Source organism: Eutrigla gurnardus, assembly GCF_963514095.1.
Source record: "Eutrigla gurnardus genome assembly, chromosome: 4".
Lineage (NCBI taxonomy): Eukaryota > Metazoa > Chordata > Actinopteri > Perciformes > Triglidae > Eutrigla > Eutrigla gurnardus.
Window position 1 is genome coordinate 20,922,834 of NC_139918.1, and position 16,530 is coordinate 20,939,363.

General features: G+C 42.5%; 3 protein-coding genes across 8 annotated transcripts; 1 reads left to right on the plus strand and 2 right to left on the minus strand.

Annotated features, from left to right (window-relative positions):
• Positions 1-299: 299 nt before the first annotated feature.
• On the minus strand, positions 300-7,156 carry fubp1 (far upstream element (FUSE) binding protein 1). Of its 4 annotated transcripts, none has more exons than XM_084007181.1 (20): positions 7,022-7,156; positions 6,531-6,621; positions 5,646-5,681; positions 5,438-5,474; positions 5,300-5,346; positions 5,145-5,216; positions 4,994-5,051; positions 4,743-4,905; positions 4,532-4,630; positions 4,255-4,389; positions 4,058-4,160; positions 3,586-3,834; positions 3,095-3,255; positions 2,858-3,009; positions 2,701-2,777; positions 2,401-2,526; positions 1,926-2,000; positions 1,414-1,476; positions 892-1,052; positions 300-661 (listed from the first exon to the last, which is right to left on the minus strand). In XM_084007181.1, exons 1-20 carry the CDS (start codon positions 7,112-7,114, stop codon positions 653-655), a joined length of 2,007 nt encoding a protein of 668 aa, XP_083863307.1. In that variant the 5' UTR covers positions 7,115-7,156; the 3' UTR covers positions 300-652. The 4 variants fall into 4 exon arrangements, with proteins under 4 accessions (XP_083863307.1, XP_083863306.1, XP_083863309.1 ...); XM_084007180.1 differs by having other exon boundaries at positions 6,498-6,621; XM_084007183.1 differs by lacking the exon at positions 1,926-2,000.
• A 670-nt stretch (positions 7,157-7,826) lies between these two features.
• On the minus strand, positions 7,827-11,784 carry slc25a24l (solute carrier family 25 member 24, like). 3 transcript variants are annotated; one of them, XM_084006973.1, is made up of 11 exons: positions 11,449-11,784; positions 11,222-11,299; positions 10,997-11,123; positions 10,528-10,615; positions 10,213-10,324; positions 9,920-10,078; positions 9,208-9,345; positions 8,992-9,102; positions 8,548-8,715; positions 8,333-8,471; positions 7,827-8,257 (listed from the first exon to the last, which is right to left on the minus strand). In XM_084006973.1, exons 2-11 carry the CDS (start codon positions 11,261-11,263, stop codon positions 8,076-8,078), a joined length of 1,266 nt encoding a protein of 421 aa, XP_083863099.1. In that variant the 5' UTR covers positions 11,264-11,299; positions 11,449-11,784; the 3' UTR covers positions 7,827-8,075. The 3 variants fall into 3 exon arrangements, with proteins under 3 accessions (XP_083863099.1, XP_083863098.1, XP_083863100.1); XM_084006972.1 differs by lacking the exon at positions 11,449-11,784 and having other exon boundaries at positions 11,222-11,415; XM_084006974.1 differs by lacking the exons at positions 8,992-9,102; positions 11,449-11,784 and having other exon boundaries at positions 11,222-11,417.
• Positions 11,785-11,991: 207 nt separating this feature from the next.
• dnajb4 (DnaJ heat shock protein family (Hsp40) member B4) lies at positions 11,992-16,429 on the plus strand. The gene is made up of 3 exons (XM_084006978.1): positions 11,992-12,474; positions 13,414-13,994; positions 15,459-16,429. The coding sequence occupies exons 1-3, from the start codon at positions 12,264-12,266 to the stop codon at positions 15,687-15,689; spliced, it is 1,023 nt and encodes a 340-aa protein (XP_083863104.1). The 5' UTR covers positions 11,992-12,263; the 3' UTR covers positions 15,690-16,429.
• Positions 16,430-16,530: the final 101 nt, after the last annotated feature.

A 16,530-nucleotide genomic window follows, 5' to 3' on the forward strand; every position in this document is an offset into this window, starting at 1 on the left:
AACTTTCTTATGACAAACATCTGTCTAACGCTGAAGTCAGCCAGTCATGAGAGAGAAGTAAAAAATGTCTATCAACAAGGATCTGAACCACTCGGGATCATAGCACGCACATAACATATCTAAGAGCCTTATAGACAGTTGGAGAGAGACAGGACAGCACAACTTTGCGTTAACCATTTTTGACAATTAAACCCCCACATGGCCTGCGTTTCAACCACCCCCCTCCCCCAGTAAAACAAAAACATACAGAAATTCCTCTAAACCTGTTTGGCTTAAAACCACCCCAACTTACCAACACAGGAGGTTTCAGTTTGTTTTATTGCAAAAACACAACAGGCAATAGCATTTTTAAAACTGAGATGATTTACATGGTAATGTCTACAGTTTAATAAACATGAGTTCTAACCACATTTTATGTAGATACAGGGCTGGAATGACCATATGTATAATTACCTCACTAAAAACAAAGCATTTACAAGAAAAAGGAAAAAAAAAAAAAAAAGGAAGAGGACGTGTTCGCCGGGTAATCTGCCATTTATGTGAAACTTTCAAACCAAGGAAATTTAAGATCTTCATCAAGGCGTCTGCATCCAAACATTTAACAAAGGATTTTGTTTCGACAAGGTAGCATTTACTTTATGTCCACTTCACATTACTGGCCCTGTGCAGAAGAAATACATAGAAGATACATTGCATGTTAACAGCAGAAACAGTGGACTCAGCTTCCCAAAATAAAAAGCTAAAAAACCTGTTTAAGGAGGAAATAGTTTGGGTTAAGTGTGTGAAGCGACTGCAGTCACTGGAGCCTGTGAAACCTGCAGGAGGAAGGCGGGTAAAGCACACAATAATGTATTCAGTGGATGTGGAGGGCAGTTTTTATCGGGGGTGTACCTGGGGGGCTTGTGGTGCTGCACCCATCGCCTGAGGGTTGGCTGTGCCGTAGTACGCAGCCTGCTGGCGGTAGTACTCCGCCCAGGCAGCGCTGTAGTCTGGCTGGCCTCCAGGCTGGGAGGCGGCTGCTGCTGTTGCTGTGGCCTGAGGTGCTGCTTGACCTGGAGGGTAGAACAAGAGGGAACTTGTTGGAACCACAAATAAGCCTCAGCAAAATGGCCAGGTAATTAGATTATGCAAACGCTTTATAGACGATCAAGTCTTTTGAGATAACATTTTATGAGAAGGGGAACGAACCCACCACCACTTACTCTTGGTGGCGGGACAGAATCCTTCTGCTTTTCTGTTGGGCAGCTGGGAGCGCAGCCACTCTATTATAGAGGGCTGCGAGTGGGCCACAGCTGCCCTTCAATATTCATTCATCTCAGAGCTACAGCAGGAATTTTACTCAACTGTTTTCTCTAGTTTGGGACATTTCATACATACACACGACTGTGTTGGTATTCAAGTTTCTATTTATACCTTGTTTCTTGTAATACTCCTCCCAGGCTTTTGTGTAGTCCTGAGGTTGTTGACTCTGTTGACCTGCAAAGAGAAGGGAAAAATGTGTCAATGCATCAAAAGTATTAAATAAAGTCCGACATCTGATCTTAAAGGGCTTATTTTCATAACCCACAAAACAAACATGTTTCATCATTTAACTCTACACACGTTCAGTAGCAGTAACACATTCATGGCACAGCTCTGCCATCAGTGTTGATAAAACCCTATGATCTAGAAAATAAACTACTCTAAGCTCATAAAAGGTGGTTCTGTGTCGACAGCTCAGTCCTGTAGATATTCAAAAAGTGTTGCAGTCTAAACAGCACGGGCGTCAAATGTCAAACCAAGTGGAGGCGCACTGAAAACACCCCACAGCAGGCCAGTAGTACGGTCATATACCCAGACCTGGAAAAGAACCTGATTGAATGCCCGGTCGCTGTTTAGACTGGCTTGTGTTAATAGGTGTACACTGAAACTATTCGTTCGTATACCCGTTTTCTTGTAATATTCCTCCCAGGCCTTGGAGTAATCTGCCTGTCCACTCTGACCTGCAGCCTGTGGGTCACCTGTTAAAAAAAACGCCAACTTGTAATTAGTGGATTATTTTTAGCAGCGTTTCCTCCACCTGCCTGGGTCGGGTCTGTCATCTTAGAGATGGTGGAGGAAAACTATCCTGTCCCTGGGGGTAATGTAAAATATATATTTTTTTTTATTATTATCATTTTTTAAATGGTCTGCAAAAGCAACATCATTTAAAAAGGTGGAACCATACCAACGTGTTTCCTGTTAGTGACACCAGGAAGATCTGAGCACAGAACACTAAGAACTAAAGTAAAGCTTCACTACTCTACTCTTGTCTCAACTTCTGCTACTCCTAAAAAGTAAAGTAAAGCTTCACTACTCTACTCTTGTCTCAACTTCTGCTACTCCTAAAAAGTACACAGCTAAATGACAAACTTCAGTCACCTTGGCCGTTGGTTTGAGTCGTGCCAGGAGCTCCACTAGTTGGGGTCATGGGAGCCTGTGGCTGCTGGCTGTACTGGGCGTAATAGGCTGCCCATGCTGCTGCGTTGGCATCGGCTGCAGCTTTATCTTGACAAAAACAAGTTTTTTGTAGATTTGTTGCAAAATAAAGGCAAAGATAAATCACTATAAACAGTAGGAGCAGTCCACATCAGCTGATACGGATTCAAATTACTGAATAGGTCAGGCTAGAGGATAATCACTAACAGCAGCACTAACAGAATGTCAACTGCGGGTACTCACTGGGGTCAGGTTGTCCCTGCTGCCAGTGTGGGTATCCATTACCCCATCCCTGAGGCTGGTAAGGCGCTGGTGGACCACTGAAGAAAGAAAAAAATAACTCAACATACTCTCACAAAAAGCTTTACAGACGAGACCTCCAAAAGGCAGATGTACTTACTGTGGTCCTGGAGGTCCCTGGTTGTATGGGCCAGGGTTGTATGGACCCATGGGTGCCCCAGGGGGCCCAGGTGGTCCTGGGGGACCATGTGGACCCGGGCCTCCATGTGGACCAGGGGGACCGTGTGGGCCACCCATTGGAGTGACGGGCCCCTGTAAAAAACAAACATCCCGGTCAGTGAACACGGTTATAAAAATACAATGTCTTACAATACAATCTTACTCTTGGGTGTCTCACCCCAATTTTCTCCTCCACCAGCTGCCTGGCATAGTCTATTTGTTGAGGGGAGCCCCGCACTGTGAACATTTTTATGTTGGGATCAGCGTTTGGGGGAGGATTCCTCTGCAGCTCAATCCTGGCTCCGGACTGCTGGCTAATACCTTTGATTGTCTCACCACCTGAAAGGTTGAGAAACAAATATTAACAACAACAACAACTTGACCGCATTATATTGAGGTGGCTAATAAGGTTAGAGCTGTGTAAACTCTCTGGGCTCTCTGCAATATATTTTCTTTATCTAAAAAGGTTAATTATACAGTAAGTGTAATTTATTATGAAAGTAATGCAATTTCAAGCACCGTATTAGAGAGAATACCCCCTAAACTGTTTGCCTCTGGTACAATTTATTTAATTGCTTCCAATCTGTTAAATGTTCTCTTCTTTACCAACTTTGTGCTTGGTGTAGAGTGATAAGCCTGTTGTATATAAGTCTATATATGGGTACTTGCCTTTTCCAATAATGAGGCCAGTCTTCATGGTTGGGACAGTGAAGGTGAACTCCTGTAGACCCCCAGGAGGGCCCATATTCCAGTTCCCCTGGCCACGACCACGACCTCTGCCGCCGCCACCGCCACCATGTCCTGGAGGCCCGCCAGCCTGGACACTCCTCAGCAGATCGGATATGATTTCTGCTGCGTGCTGAGCCTGGTCAGGGGGCCCCATGATCTGTGCTATCCTGTCTGGTGTGCTGCCGTCATCTGCAAGGAGAAAATATACATGACATACTAGAGCAAGGAGCAATAATCAAGCTATACTTGCAGGAATAAAACACTATAGTTTGCCATTGGAACATAGTCTTCAGGTCTCAGATTAATAGGGTTAGGGTTATACATCAGCTTCTCAGCGTGGTGCATGAGTTTTCATCACAGACCATATGCATTTTTGACTTTCCTTTTGGCCATGGTAGTCTTCATCACTCACCTGGTTTAAACTGAATCCTGACACCCGTGTCATTCTGTATTTTCTTGATCATCTCTCCATTTCTGCCAATAACAATTCCCACAGCAAACCGGGGTACGGGAACCTTAATGGTGACAGCAGATGGAGCACACAGTTAAGAAACAAATTCAACCAGTTGTCTCCAAACCAAGATGAGACAAGTTACTACAAATACTCACATCTAAGCTGTCTCCGCCATTGCCTCCTCCCCCGCCATTGCCTCCTCCACCACCTCCTACCCGTGAACCATACTCGCCCCTCTGCTCTCTGAAGCCTTGATCTCTGATCAGCTCCATCACCATCTCTTTGGCTTGCTGAAGGGAAAAGAAAAAAGTAGATCTCATTACAGCACTAATTCACTCTTCTCCTTTGAGACAAATGCATGATTGGCTTATAGAATTGTTTTGTTGCAATTATATAATGGTAGAAGTGCAATGCTCACACGAGCAAACTCACCTGAACTTTAAAAGGTTCTCCTGAAATACGGAGTGGCTTGTCTGCACCTGTATTTTGGGGTCCATCTTGGATCATGACCATCTTAACTCCAGCTCTTTCCTGTGGGTTCGAGAGTAGAATCAGAGGCCGAGTTTGCCATTTTTTTACCCCGTTTGAATGACAGTCCCCGTGGTCACCATTACAAATACTCAAGCCCTGACTGGACATTCACCTGAAGGCTTTTGATGGTTTCACCTCCCTTCCCAATGACGAGTCCGGCTTTAGAGGCAGGGACCATAATCTCCTGGACAGTCATTCCCGGGCCGTCGTTGTGGTTAAATGCTGGAGCAGGCCGCCCCTTCTCAACTATCTCAGTTAGTAGCCTCTTTGCAGCCCTGAGGGATGAGAAATATCTATCATGCTGTCTGAAAAACATGACACGGACCAATCACAAATTATGATACATAATAAAAGTCAACTTACTGGATGGATTCTGGACCTCCTGTTAATGTAACCGACCTGTCTGGCATTCCTCCACTGTCTACAACACAGAGATGAAGCAGTTCATGAAAACATCCCAAAAAGTACATTTTCTTACTATTACTGAGATCCATAATAACAGATCTAAACTTACCAGGTGCAATCTGTATCTTACATCCAGACTCCTGCTGCAGGCGTGATATCTGTTCACCTCCTCTTCCAATAACTAGAAGGGGAGAAATGTGTTACATTAAGATTCAATTCAACAACACCACCACTCATCTGCTTTTGCTGATTAATTGAACTTACTGAATCCAACCATTCCATCTGGAACCTTGAATTCCTCCGATATTGACCTGAAAATAACAGAACAAATCAATGTGAGCTTTGCAATCAATTACAAAAATATAAGAAAAAAAATAATTTCATTTTAAATCCAGTATCCACCTTGGGGGTCCGCCCATTCCTCCCATTCCTGAAAACGCTGCAAAAACAGACAACAATACATTTATAGAAAAAAAATATATAAACACAAGTTTTAACCCATGCAAATTTCCAATTAATGCAAATTTTTGAACCAATTACTTTAGGTTGGGAATCAACAAAATACAGCCACATACATAACTAACTATAGCTATGTTATCAGGTCACTTACCGTCATTTGTAGCCACTTTCTTCGTCTCTGGTTGGTCTGTGACAATATGAAATAATAACCAGTATAAGTATCTATCACTATACCCCCTCATCACATCACTAGCAGTGTTCTTCTGTAAATGGCTGACTGCCTGTAATGTAAGTGGTTATGGTAAACAGCAGAAACCTGCATAGCCACAACCAATGCTGCCCAACTCAACAGTCCTGCAATAAAACATACCTCCCTGAAAATTATGTCTAGTCTTTAGTGAAACTGCTCATTGGGTTGTGTTGATCCACGATTGCCTTTTTGAAAGCTGTAGCTTGTTGTGCTGTGTAATTGCACCACAGCCCTGCAGAATTTCTTGCAGGATAGTCGAATTGTAAAATGCATTAAACATTACCACTGTGTACTCTGTTATCAATTCTGCCGTTTTTTTCATATATAGTTTGAAGTTCTGGCAAAGCAAAACAATGACTAAACCTGCTAGGTATATAATCACTATAAAGATCTCTATTGGCCATTCTTAGCTTTTTAAAGCATGTTAATTACCAAATATTTCACAACAAGTTGCTGAATTGCTTCAGCTGTGAGGACAATTAACTCATTACATGCAATGACTAACATCCTGCATTGGCTACAACTTACAACATTAATAACATGAAAATGAACTGCTTATGTGGTTATTAGTAGTGATGGCCTGGATATTAGACCTAAAAATTAATGTATATTGATATAAAAAAAAACACAGATGTCACGGTGTATTTAGTTGAGGTAGAAACATATCTAGGCAAATGCAATTAAGCAGCTGCTAAAACACACAGGCAGGCATAAACTAGCAAGACTTGCATTAAATCAATTTGAGCCACTGACCGATATTCAGGTTAGGCATGGGAAAATACCCACCAGCGTCCTCCAGGGGCCTTTTCTGGCCCCCGTAGCCAAATTCATTTGTTGGGGGAGCTGCAACGCCATCGCCACCGATCTTCGCTGCAATCTGAAACACAAAGTAAATAAAAGTGGTTAACTTTAGAAGGTTTCTTCGCCGTTTGCGTTTGACGCGTCGTGGTGATCACGCTGGTTGTGGCCTACACTTCTGTCCGGAAGTCTGAGCCAACAAAGAGTTGAAAAGCGCTAAACCAGTTATGTTGCTACACCACACACTTCAGTGCTTCAAATTAACGAGTATATTTATCTAAATACATAAGAACATTCGGCAAGGTCCGCTTCTAGTTTTAACATCAGTTTTGCCGTGTGGCGTAACATCTGCTAATCGTCGTTAGCTAGGCCGCCGTGCAGCCGTATGCAACGTCAGGGAGGGAAAGCGCAAAATCCGCTTTTTTGCTGCTGACTTCAACGTTACTTTTAACACCAACTTGATTCATTAGTGTTCTTACCTGTCTTGCGCGCTGTAAAGCGTCTTTAAAAGCGTCGTTCATTCCGCCACCAGCGTTAGAGGACGGAGGAGCCACGCTGCTGTAGTCCGCCATATCTGCTACTCTTCTCCTCCTCGGCGCGACAAGATGGCCGTTTACATTCACGGGATGTGACCAGAAACGCTCGCGGTCAAACGTCATCTCGCGATAACGGCCGTTTGATTCATATGTAAAACATTTTCTCGCGAGAATGCACGTTTTCCGGTGTGGAGAAATACCATTTAAGAATGATTAAATTATCCGAATGGATTATCATTAATAATGGTTACACGAATGTGTAAATAACTTTAATGTTGCAGCTGGTAAAAAGTAGCAGAAAATGCCTCAAAATTCTACTTTAATAGGCTACTTGAATAAATATAGAACACTGAATCATAATTATAATGCATTTTAAATGAATTAAAATGTGTTGTATTTAGTTGATGAGAATCACTTTTTGTAGCCGTTTCTTTAACAAGACATAGTATGTTGTGGTTAACGTCTATCATTGCGATTATTGAACATTATGCTTTTGTATATTCTTTATTACTTTATGATATTTTATGTTATAATACTGAGCATTAACAATTTCCCATAGTCCCATGAGCTCATGGTTTTCAAAAATTGTGTCCATAAGTTAGCAATAGTTGTCATAACACTTTGAAATCTACCTTACACATTCAGTTGAAACTCATTACAAAGAAACATATAAACTCATAACACTGTTAAATGAATGGAAAAGAAGATGTCTGACCCTTGTTATGAAAGAACATTTTATTGTACAGCTCCCACTTCAACACATTTTCACAGCCCAGAAATTATCACGCGGTAAATCTCAATTATGTATTTCAAAACTTATGTAGTTCAAATGCTTATGCTCACAGTCAGTGTTAAACCATTCACTTAACTCAACCTTTTTAAAAAAAGCTACAGAGGTATTGAACTGCATCATAATTGCATGTCTTCATCCAAGTTTTTCCAGGATTCCAGTTTTTGGATACTCAGTTAGAATTACCCTTTGCTAAACCTCAACACCTCAAGTTGGAGAAACCAGATTTTCAAATTTTCTAGTTAAAATGTAGTTTATCAGAGCACATGGAATAGCCCTGACGAAGCTGGCTCCCATTCCATTATAATATCCTCTGACTCCATGTCTTTCATATATCCCTATAAGTCCTTGTAATACACCTGAAGCTGGACGTGAATCTGAGCTGAAAGCTGCGAAACAGGACAAATGGCAATGAGTAAAACATCTCAAATTGTTTCAAATAATCTCAAAATGCCGGGGTTTACCTTGTGCTTGCTGCTGAGTCCGGATCACTGCCAGTGGGTAACTGGTCATTTGTCCAGAAGCAAAGGCCACAAAACTGAAGAAAAACAGTTTGGAGTCACTGTTGTAGGCTGGATCGCTCCTTGCCCAGTTCATGATTGACTAGAAGAAGAAGCAAATAGTTAAAGAAAAAAATGTTTCAGAAGACCGTTTGTTTGATCTTTGAGTGCTGTCTCACCTGATGAACTGCACACTCCACGCCAGCATAGGGGATCATGCAGAGGATGCTCGGCTTGAATCCTCTATAAAAGGAAGACAATGACTCATGCGTGTAAATAGATCGAGCGCACGCCACGACACCATGGTAGGTGCCAGCTTGCTGCAGGTTCAGCCTCACCTTCAGGACCTGTAGAGGAGAACAGAGGAGGGAGATTACTAAAATAAACCTCCATTTTCTGATGTACAATAACAAATGCTATAGGTAATGATGCTACAGTAAAGGGAAACTCACTGCAGCTTTTCCAAATATTTCTTACAAAATAAAAGTCCCAATCTTTCTCACTTCGTGGGGTCAAAGGTCAAACACCTGGAATGCGACTAGTTCACGAAGCATCATAATCGTGAATAACACAGAAATCTTTACAGCCTCATTTATCATAATGGCGAATGGGACACTCCCTACCTCTAAAGGGTAGAAGGCAGCATGAGCAGCGGCACCGGACACGCAACCCAAACCGAAACGCTGCGGCACCGTCAGAGCCTCCCGTTTGCTGTTCTGGGTGTACACCTTCATCTGGACAAAGCATGAGAAGCTGTGAGTGACCATGTCAATTAGAAACAGGACACCAGCGCATAAATAATTCACACTAGAGAGCTGGTGTGCTACGGTATGCCTCACCTGGGCGTATATGAGACACTGTAGCGTTGACTGTGGTGTCCCTTTCAGCACGTTGACGGTGTTGCCTTGCCACATGGATCGCAGACCGCCTGCCCTCATCTCCTGAAAGCCTTGGGAGAAGGCTTTGGATCCGTGAACCTACAGAGCACACGGGGAAATAGTTTCACATGAATCCCTTTCATAGGTTGCAATGAATGTACAGCAATGTAATGCCTCCTGAAAAAACTAGAAATACTGTAGCAAATGCTACAAAAGTTATCATGTAGCTGTCATTCTCTTGTCAGCTACGGAGAAACATTACCAGATGTCATGCAGACTGAGCTCTTTCTCAAGGATACTTCAGCATAAAGTGGATGAGGTTGTAAGGTGCAAAACAAATGATCTTTCTCATGTATGTCAACAAATGTTCCACTATCAGGAAAAGGCTTACTGTGCTTGTTTTTGTTAAGTATGTAAGATGACCCCAGGCCTTTACTCCCAGACACATTTTCACATTTTCACTTTCATTCTTTGCCATTTGAGTTATGCTTGTTTGGCTTGGCAAACCACACACACACACACACACACACAATCACACAGTGGATTGTATCGCTCTGGAAAGACTCACACATTGAAAACGGTAAGCAAGCTCTAGGAAACATACTTGAACATCATGAAAGTTTGAAAAGTATGCTTTACTACCAACAATGTAGCACCTGAAAGTGGAGCTGACCTGGAGTTGGGTCTTGAGGCGGTCAATGGGTGCCGTCACGGTTCGGGATACAGCATCTGCCAGACCCGCTGACACAACAAACGTCCTCCACGCGCCAAAACCAGACGCCTCTTCCGGGAACTCGATGGGCAACGAACGACTCTCGCCCACATCGAAAACCTACGGACGGAGCAAATGAGCAATTCCATTCATCATCCGTTAATCATCCTGTTATTAGTCATGCTTAAGTGTCACAATTTGTGCACCCCATCATCAAAAGTAACACGATCGTGATGCTGCCACAATGTCCGTACCAGATTGTGTTTCCACGACGACACCAGCTCCCCGATGTTGTCCACGGGGTTGAGGATGACGTGATGCAGGAACTCATCCCAGTCCACTGTCATCGAACTGTCCTTATCCATCCTGATGGATAAACACTTGATTGTTTTCATCACATACTGTAATGAAAGAAGCTGTGTGGCATCATCCTATCAATTTACAAAAAACAAGGCAAACAAGTCAACGTTTTCAAGGTTGATGGTAATGACTTAAAGCATTGGCAATAAGTTACTGGTTTGTGACAATGCAACAATGAATCCATGAGGTAGTGGGCAAAAAAATCTTACATTTGAATAATTTTTTTTGCATTCGGCTTTGATATGACCACTCCTAACTCCTTAAACAAACATATGATGTCCTCTTGGTCAATCACCCCTGATCAGAGAAGAAACGCACACAATTACTAACAGGTACTGATACTGCCCGTCCAGTTATCATATTTCTGGGTAGTGATAGTGTAAACTCTGTGAGCAGAGACAAGCCTGCAGGGCTGGGGAGTGTATTGTCCCATAAACAAGTCATACACATGTCTGTCTTTCCTGTCTGACCTTGAACATACAGTCATATAATTCATATTTATGGTAGTGTACAATGAATATGGCCAATCTAGCAGTGTTGTTTAAGGGAGATGAATATAGGAGGTTTAAAATAGCATTAAATAGTGTTTATTGTATGTATTTAACAAGACTATTGTGTTCTGTAGCATATTATATCTCCTTAAGGAATTTTTGAAGAGGCAAGCCTGTGATCACTCACCACACTTGTTCTTGTCAAGATCATGGAAGTAGATTTTCCATTTCCGCTCTCTATCGGTCATGTAGCCGAGGAACTCTTGATAATCCAACAGGCCATCTTTGTCTTTGTCATAAGAATCAATGATGTTCTAGGAGAAAATAAGCAGGTTTGTGGTGATTAATGAATGTGTGAATTAATTAATTCATCACAGCAAGCTATAGAGGGATAATAATTACAGTACATTACCAGGACTTTTTCATCTGCTGAGAGGATACCATGCTTCCTCATTTCGTCCTGGAGCTCCGACACCGATATTAATCCATCCTTGTTTTGATCCAGTTTAGCAAATAAAGCACGGAATTGATCCATGATGCATTCAGAAACAAATGAGCCCCAGATCTTTTAAAAATCAAGATGTTTGAAAAATAAAATGCAGCATATAAATGCAAGGACAATTCTAAAAGAGTATTGACCTGCAGCTCTGCTCAGACGCTGACTCATCGGCAGGGCTTCAGTGCCAATGCTGCATGCACAACGCTTTTATCATTTGCTCGAACAGAAAACATCACGTTGGTGCAGCAGGTGGCGCTGTGGCTGCAAGAGAGACATCTTTAATCCGCAGTGTGTACCCTCCATATGTGGGCCTGCTCAGAAGAGACAGACAAGTGATTATATTAATAAAAGAAAAGTAATGTATGTTATTTTAAAACGGAGCAAAAAAAAAAAAAAAATCATATTTAAGGAAATAAAAAACAAAACACGTAAATTGGGAAATAATTAAATATAAAATGAACACGATGTGTATAATAGTACCCACATTTATAGAGCAATAGGCCACTCTCCGAGAGATACTTCCTATCCGAGCCGGTTTTCAAAATAAAACGCCCCCTGCTGGTTCAATGAGGAATTATTTAGCAGAAGAGTCGCTGAGTTGCGGTTCCGGTCTCCGCTGACCGGAACCAGATTTATTTCTCGCGTTCAACTTGACGCTGGCGCTGTGGATGCAGGGGAGGAGGGAGCTGTGGTTATTTAAAGAGGGGCATCCAGTCACGGATACATAGCGGGAGGTCCACGGCGTTGACTAACCGCCTCTAAATGGTTTTCATCCCGCACTGTGCCTTCGTCTGCGGCTACTTATCGTTTATTAACCCGGACTGAGGCCGCTCCACTGCTGTGACAACCACCCGTCGACCATCAGTCCGGTCTGCCAGCTCCTCTCCAAGGGCTATTCTCCTCCTCCTTCCTTTTTTTTAATATATTATATTTTATTATTAGGGGAGAGGTGACAATGGGCAAAGATTACTATAAAACGTTGGGTATCTCCAAAGGAGCCACAGACGAGGACATTAAAAAAGCGTACAAAAAACAAGCGCTGAAATGGCACCCGGACAAAAACAAGTCTGCAGCCGCCGAGGAGAAATTTAAGGAGATCGCTGAAGCATACGAAGTCATCAGTGACCCGAAAAAAAGAGAAGTTTATGATCAGTATGGAGAAGAGGGTAATGTGTTTTCATTGATTTCAATGTCATTGCATAACCTTGTGTGGCGGGTTTTCAATTTACCTTCGATATGCCGTTATAAAGCCGTAATAAAGCCCGGGTGGTTGGATGGAAAACACCACTGGCTTTACTTCAAGTCTCAGACTGCGACTCAGAGGAGGTCGAGAAAACAGCTGTTCAGCGGATTAAAGGCCCGCTCTGTGTTTATTATTATGGTTAATTAGCTATTACACGACATACGCCTCTGATAAGAGAAATAAAGGCCTGTCATCCTTTCAACCTCAGATTTTTCTTACAAACGTGGGTATTGTAAGAAAAAATGTTTTATTACATCAAAGTATTGTCGTACCTATAATGTAGTATCTGAAAAAGAAAATGGTTATGGGTGGGAAACATGTTTTATGTGAGGAAGGCCAAAAATGAGTCTCATTTAAGACTTGCTCAAGGCTTGGAATAATCATGGCATCTGTGTGTGTGCTTAATGGTGATAAAATGCAAGTTCCTTAATTTTGGACAAACCCCTGAGTAGATTATCGACTGTGATATCCCCAAAAATGGAAGATGTTGAGCATGTGTAGGCTCAGAATTTGTCCTACAAAGATTTGTCCTAAAAAGAACCACAATTTGATCCACTTGTGTCTAGTATTTTGTCAAACAGAGCTACAGTCTCCCAATACAGATTCCCATATCTTACCTCGGCCAATGTACCAGTTCAATAACAGTGCTCTTTTTTGACAAATTTGTATATAATAAATAACAGTAATAAACTGTGAGGCTTCAATTAATTTTTCTAAATTGATTAACCTGCTGTTCATTTTTGGTTAAATTGTGTATCTGGTGGATTGGAATGTCAAAATAGCACAATTTGTGGTGTAAAGCTCACATTCTTCTGGGTGTTAGCGTGAGGATGTCTGACGGGTCATTTCTGTCACCCATCAGGTCTCAAGGGAGGAAGTGTTCCCAGCGGCGATGGACCAGGCAACAACTTCACCTACACCTTCCATGGGGACCCTCACGCCACTTTCGCCACTTTCTTCGGGGGCTCCAACCCCTTCGAGATGTTCTTTGGCCGTAAAGCCAACGGCCGGGACGACGACGACATGGAGGTGGACGGAAACGACCCCTTCGGCTCCTTCACCAACTTCAACATGAACGGATTCCCTCGGGACGGGCACGCTGGCCCCGGGGGGCAGCACCGCCGCAAGCAGGACCCGGCCATCATCCACGAACTCAGGGTCTCCCTGGAGGAGGTCTTCCACGGCTGCACCAAGAGGATGAAAATCTCTCGCAAGAGGCTAAATCCAGATGGCAGGACCATGCGCAATGAGGATAAGATTCTCACTATCGAGATCAAGCGGGGCTGGAAAGAGGGAACCAAGATCACGTTCCCGCGGGAGGGAGACGAGTCCTCCAATACTATTCCTGCTGACATTATTTTCGTCATCAAGGACAAGCCTCACCCTCACTTTCGGCGGGAGGGCTCGAACATTGTGTATCCTGTGCGCGTGAGCTTACGACAGGTGAGGCGTTCTTCTATTTTGGCACCCACTTATGACTGAGTGTAGTATTAATACAGTCTGATACATGGATTAGTCACATACAGGGGAGATTCAGAACAAGCTGATATTTACTTTAGATCGCTGCTTTAAACTCCCGATGCTCAAAAAATAGCTCGCTCGCCATCAGCAAGCCGTAGGTAGTCTGACTCAGAAGTACAGGCGTCCTGAATGAGCATAGTACCGAACTACACATACACCATGGCTGAGCACTTATGCAATCTAGATCAACAATAAGAAGAAGGAGCTGTATCACAGGGAGGGCAGAGAGGCGGTGGCCGCCCACGTGCACACATTGCAAGATGTACTTACACGGTTCCTCCTACTCTCTTCAACACCCTGAGATGTCCCCGCTTCGTCTATGAACGTGTACACAAACAGCAGCAGCCAGCTGAACATGTCTATAATCAGATGGATAATAGTTTTATAGCAGCACGAAAGTTGCTTTCTCGACTGACGGAGCTTTCCTTCTCAGTCTTTATCTGAAAGACAAGAAAAGGGAAAACGCGGTGGTCGTTAAGGTTCAGCTCTGAGGACGATCTTTGAGTGGAGAGATTACGACCAGTTATCATGTGACAGCCAAGCAAACTTCATCCTCTAATTATCTCTGGGATTGGGTATTTAATTGCTCTTAAAATGAGACTATTATGTGAAAATAGTTGCTCACTTTTCAACTGTCTGGGGTCCTGTGCAGGTCTTTAAATCAAAAAAGAGCAAACGCCGTCCCTCATAATGGTGCAGGATTGTCAATTCAATGTTAACGTTCCACTGAGTAGCGTGAATGTCAAGGCTATTTTAAGCTGAAGAACTGTAGATATTCAGAAGGCCAATCTGTGAGTAACAGCTCATCAGGCAGGCAGAGCAACCTGCCCACTGTCTACGGATATCAGCTCATCGCAGATATATATTGTGTCGACTTATAAATTGTTAGAAAATGCAACTTAGAAATGCCAAAGATATGTTTGAGGGAATTTAGAAACTGACACCATTATATAGTTTGTCCAACAGAGAAATCCAGGGATTCCTGTGAAAAATGTTTAAGCTGTATTTATGCAAAATAAGTTATAGTTGGTCAATATGTTATTTTGTCATTTCGTAATGTGAATTGGCTTAAAAAATCCATATTGGTCATACAATACAGTGTGTTATGCTTTCTATCGTTTATTAACTTTCAGCTGACATGAACATCCCCCGTTTTCGTACAAAAACAGATTTTTTTATTTAACACATTGATGACTTTGGTCGGCTATTGTGCAGTATAATGACATCACAACATATCCTTGCCAATATCATGTTTCAACAATATTACACAGCACTATTTTACATGTGTATTTAGTCTCAGCCAATGAACAGATTGTTATTTTTTTTTTGTGTGGGATGCAGTTCTCCTGATTCTCACTCTGACTTTCACGCTCCCATCTTTTTCAGTCGTTGTGCGGATGCTCGGTTACCGTGTCGACGATAGACGGGACGACGTGCAACATGAAGATCACGGATGTCATCAAGCCTGGCATGAGAAAGACTGTCGCTGGACAGGGTCTCCCCGTACCCAAAAACCCCGAGCAGAGAGGAGACCTGGTGGTGGAGTTCGACGTTAACTTTCCTGAGGCGTTGCCTGGCAACGCCAAGGACGTCCTGAAGCGGCATTTACCTGCTTAGGACACAGGACACGGACTGAACAAAGGGAAGATGACCGCATGACAGCGTTAGCCTTTGTTAGCGAACATACACACACAAGGACAGGACACAGCTGGATCTCCTAATGAATGTGCAATTTCCAGTTTTGAGCTATATGGTGTTTTTTTAATAAATACCATGCATGCTGCCAGGTTGATATAAGTGCAAGTGAAGGACTGTTTGGGTTGTTGATATCTGAAAGAAACACATTTCATGTATGTGGGTCTTTACCACAATCACTATCTTTTTGTTTGTTGGAAATAGTTAGCAGTGAGTCAGTTGCCAAAAACAATCCCAGCATTGCAGTGCCAAACATTTGTTTTTGTCAGATACAAACCTCAATTTGGAGGCCGTTTTAAAAGCGGTTGAATGAACTGGATTGTCACTTGTGCATTTTCTAAATTTACATGTGAAGGAGTTGAACTTGAATTTTAAAATAAATATTTCCACAGTGATCTTGTGCTATTCAGTCAGTTTTGGAGAGGCATGTGATGCATCCTCCTCCGTGAAATAAACAGTGTATTGAAAATAATCACTTTAAAAACGTTAACGTAGCTTAGCCCTATTTTTAGTCCGTGAACAGTCTGCAAAAGCAATAGTGCACAAAGAGAACACCAGGAAATGGTTCTTCAGACTTATATTTTAGTACTCAAATGTGAATATTTTGTTGTTGTAAAACTTATACAGTAACATTTCTGATGTGCAATTAAAATATGTTGACTGAATTTAATGCTTACTAATGGCAAAACTATGAGTGTGTAAATATAGCTGCCTGGTCTCAGCTGCTGCCGATCAGCTGCCAACACAGAAACCTTTGCTGTAC

What these genes read in the sequence shown, in the direction of transcription:
- fubp1 (XM_084007180.1), bottom strand. Translation starts at nt 7,114, where the DNA reads ATGGCGGACTACAGCAGCGTGGCTCCTCCGTCCTCTAACGCTGGTGGC. An exon ending in CATGCCTAACCTGAATATCG is followed by an intron (nt 5,682 to 6,497) that starts GTCAGTGGCTCA and finishes ATATTGTCACAG; the next exon opens with ACCAACCAGAGACGAAGAAA. An exon ending in TGGCCTCATTATTGGAAAAG is followed by an intron (nt 3,256 to 3,585) that starts GCAAGTACCCAT and finishes TCAACCTTTCAG; the next exon opens with GTGGTGAGACAATCAAAGGT.
- slc25a24l (XM_084006972.1), bottom strand. Translation starts at nt 11,344, where the DNA reads ATGGATCAATTCCGTGCTTTATTTGCTAAACTGGATCAAAACAAGGAT. An exon ending in TCTTGACAAGAACAAGTGTG is followed by an intron (nt 10,616 to 10,996) that starts GTGAGTGATCAC and finishes TTCTCTGATCAG; the next exon opens with GGGTGATTGACCAAGAGGAC. An exon ending in GCAAAAAAAATTATTCAAAT is followed by an intron (nt 10,325 to 10,527) that starts GTAAGATTTTTT and finishes TTTATCCATCAG; the next exon opens with GATGGATAAGGACAGTTCGA.
- dnajb4 (XM_084006978.1), top strand. Translation starts at nt 12,264, where the DNA reads ATGGGCAAAGATTACTATAAAACGTTGGGTATCTCCAAAGGAGCCACA. An exon ending in TGATCAGTATGGAGAAGAGG is followed by an intron (nt 12,475 to 13,413) that starts GTAATGTGTTTT and finishes GTCACCCATCAG; the next exon opens with GTCTCAAGGGAGGAAGTGTT. An exon ending in TGCGCGTGAGCTTACGACAG is followed by an intron (nt 13,995 to 15,458) that starts GTGAGGCGTTCT and finishes CATCTTTTTCAG; the next exon opens with TCGTTGTGCGGATGCTCGGT.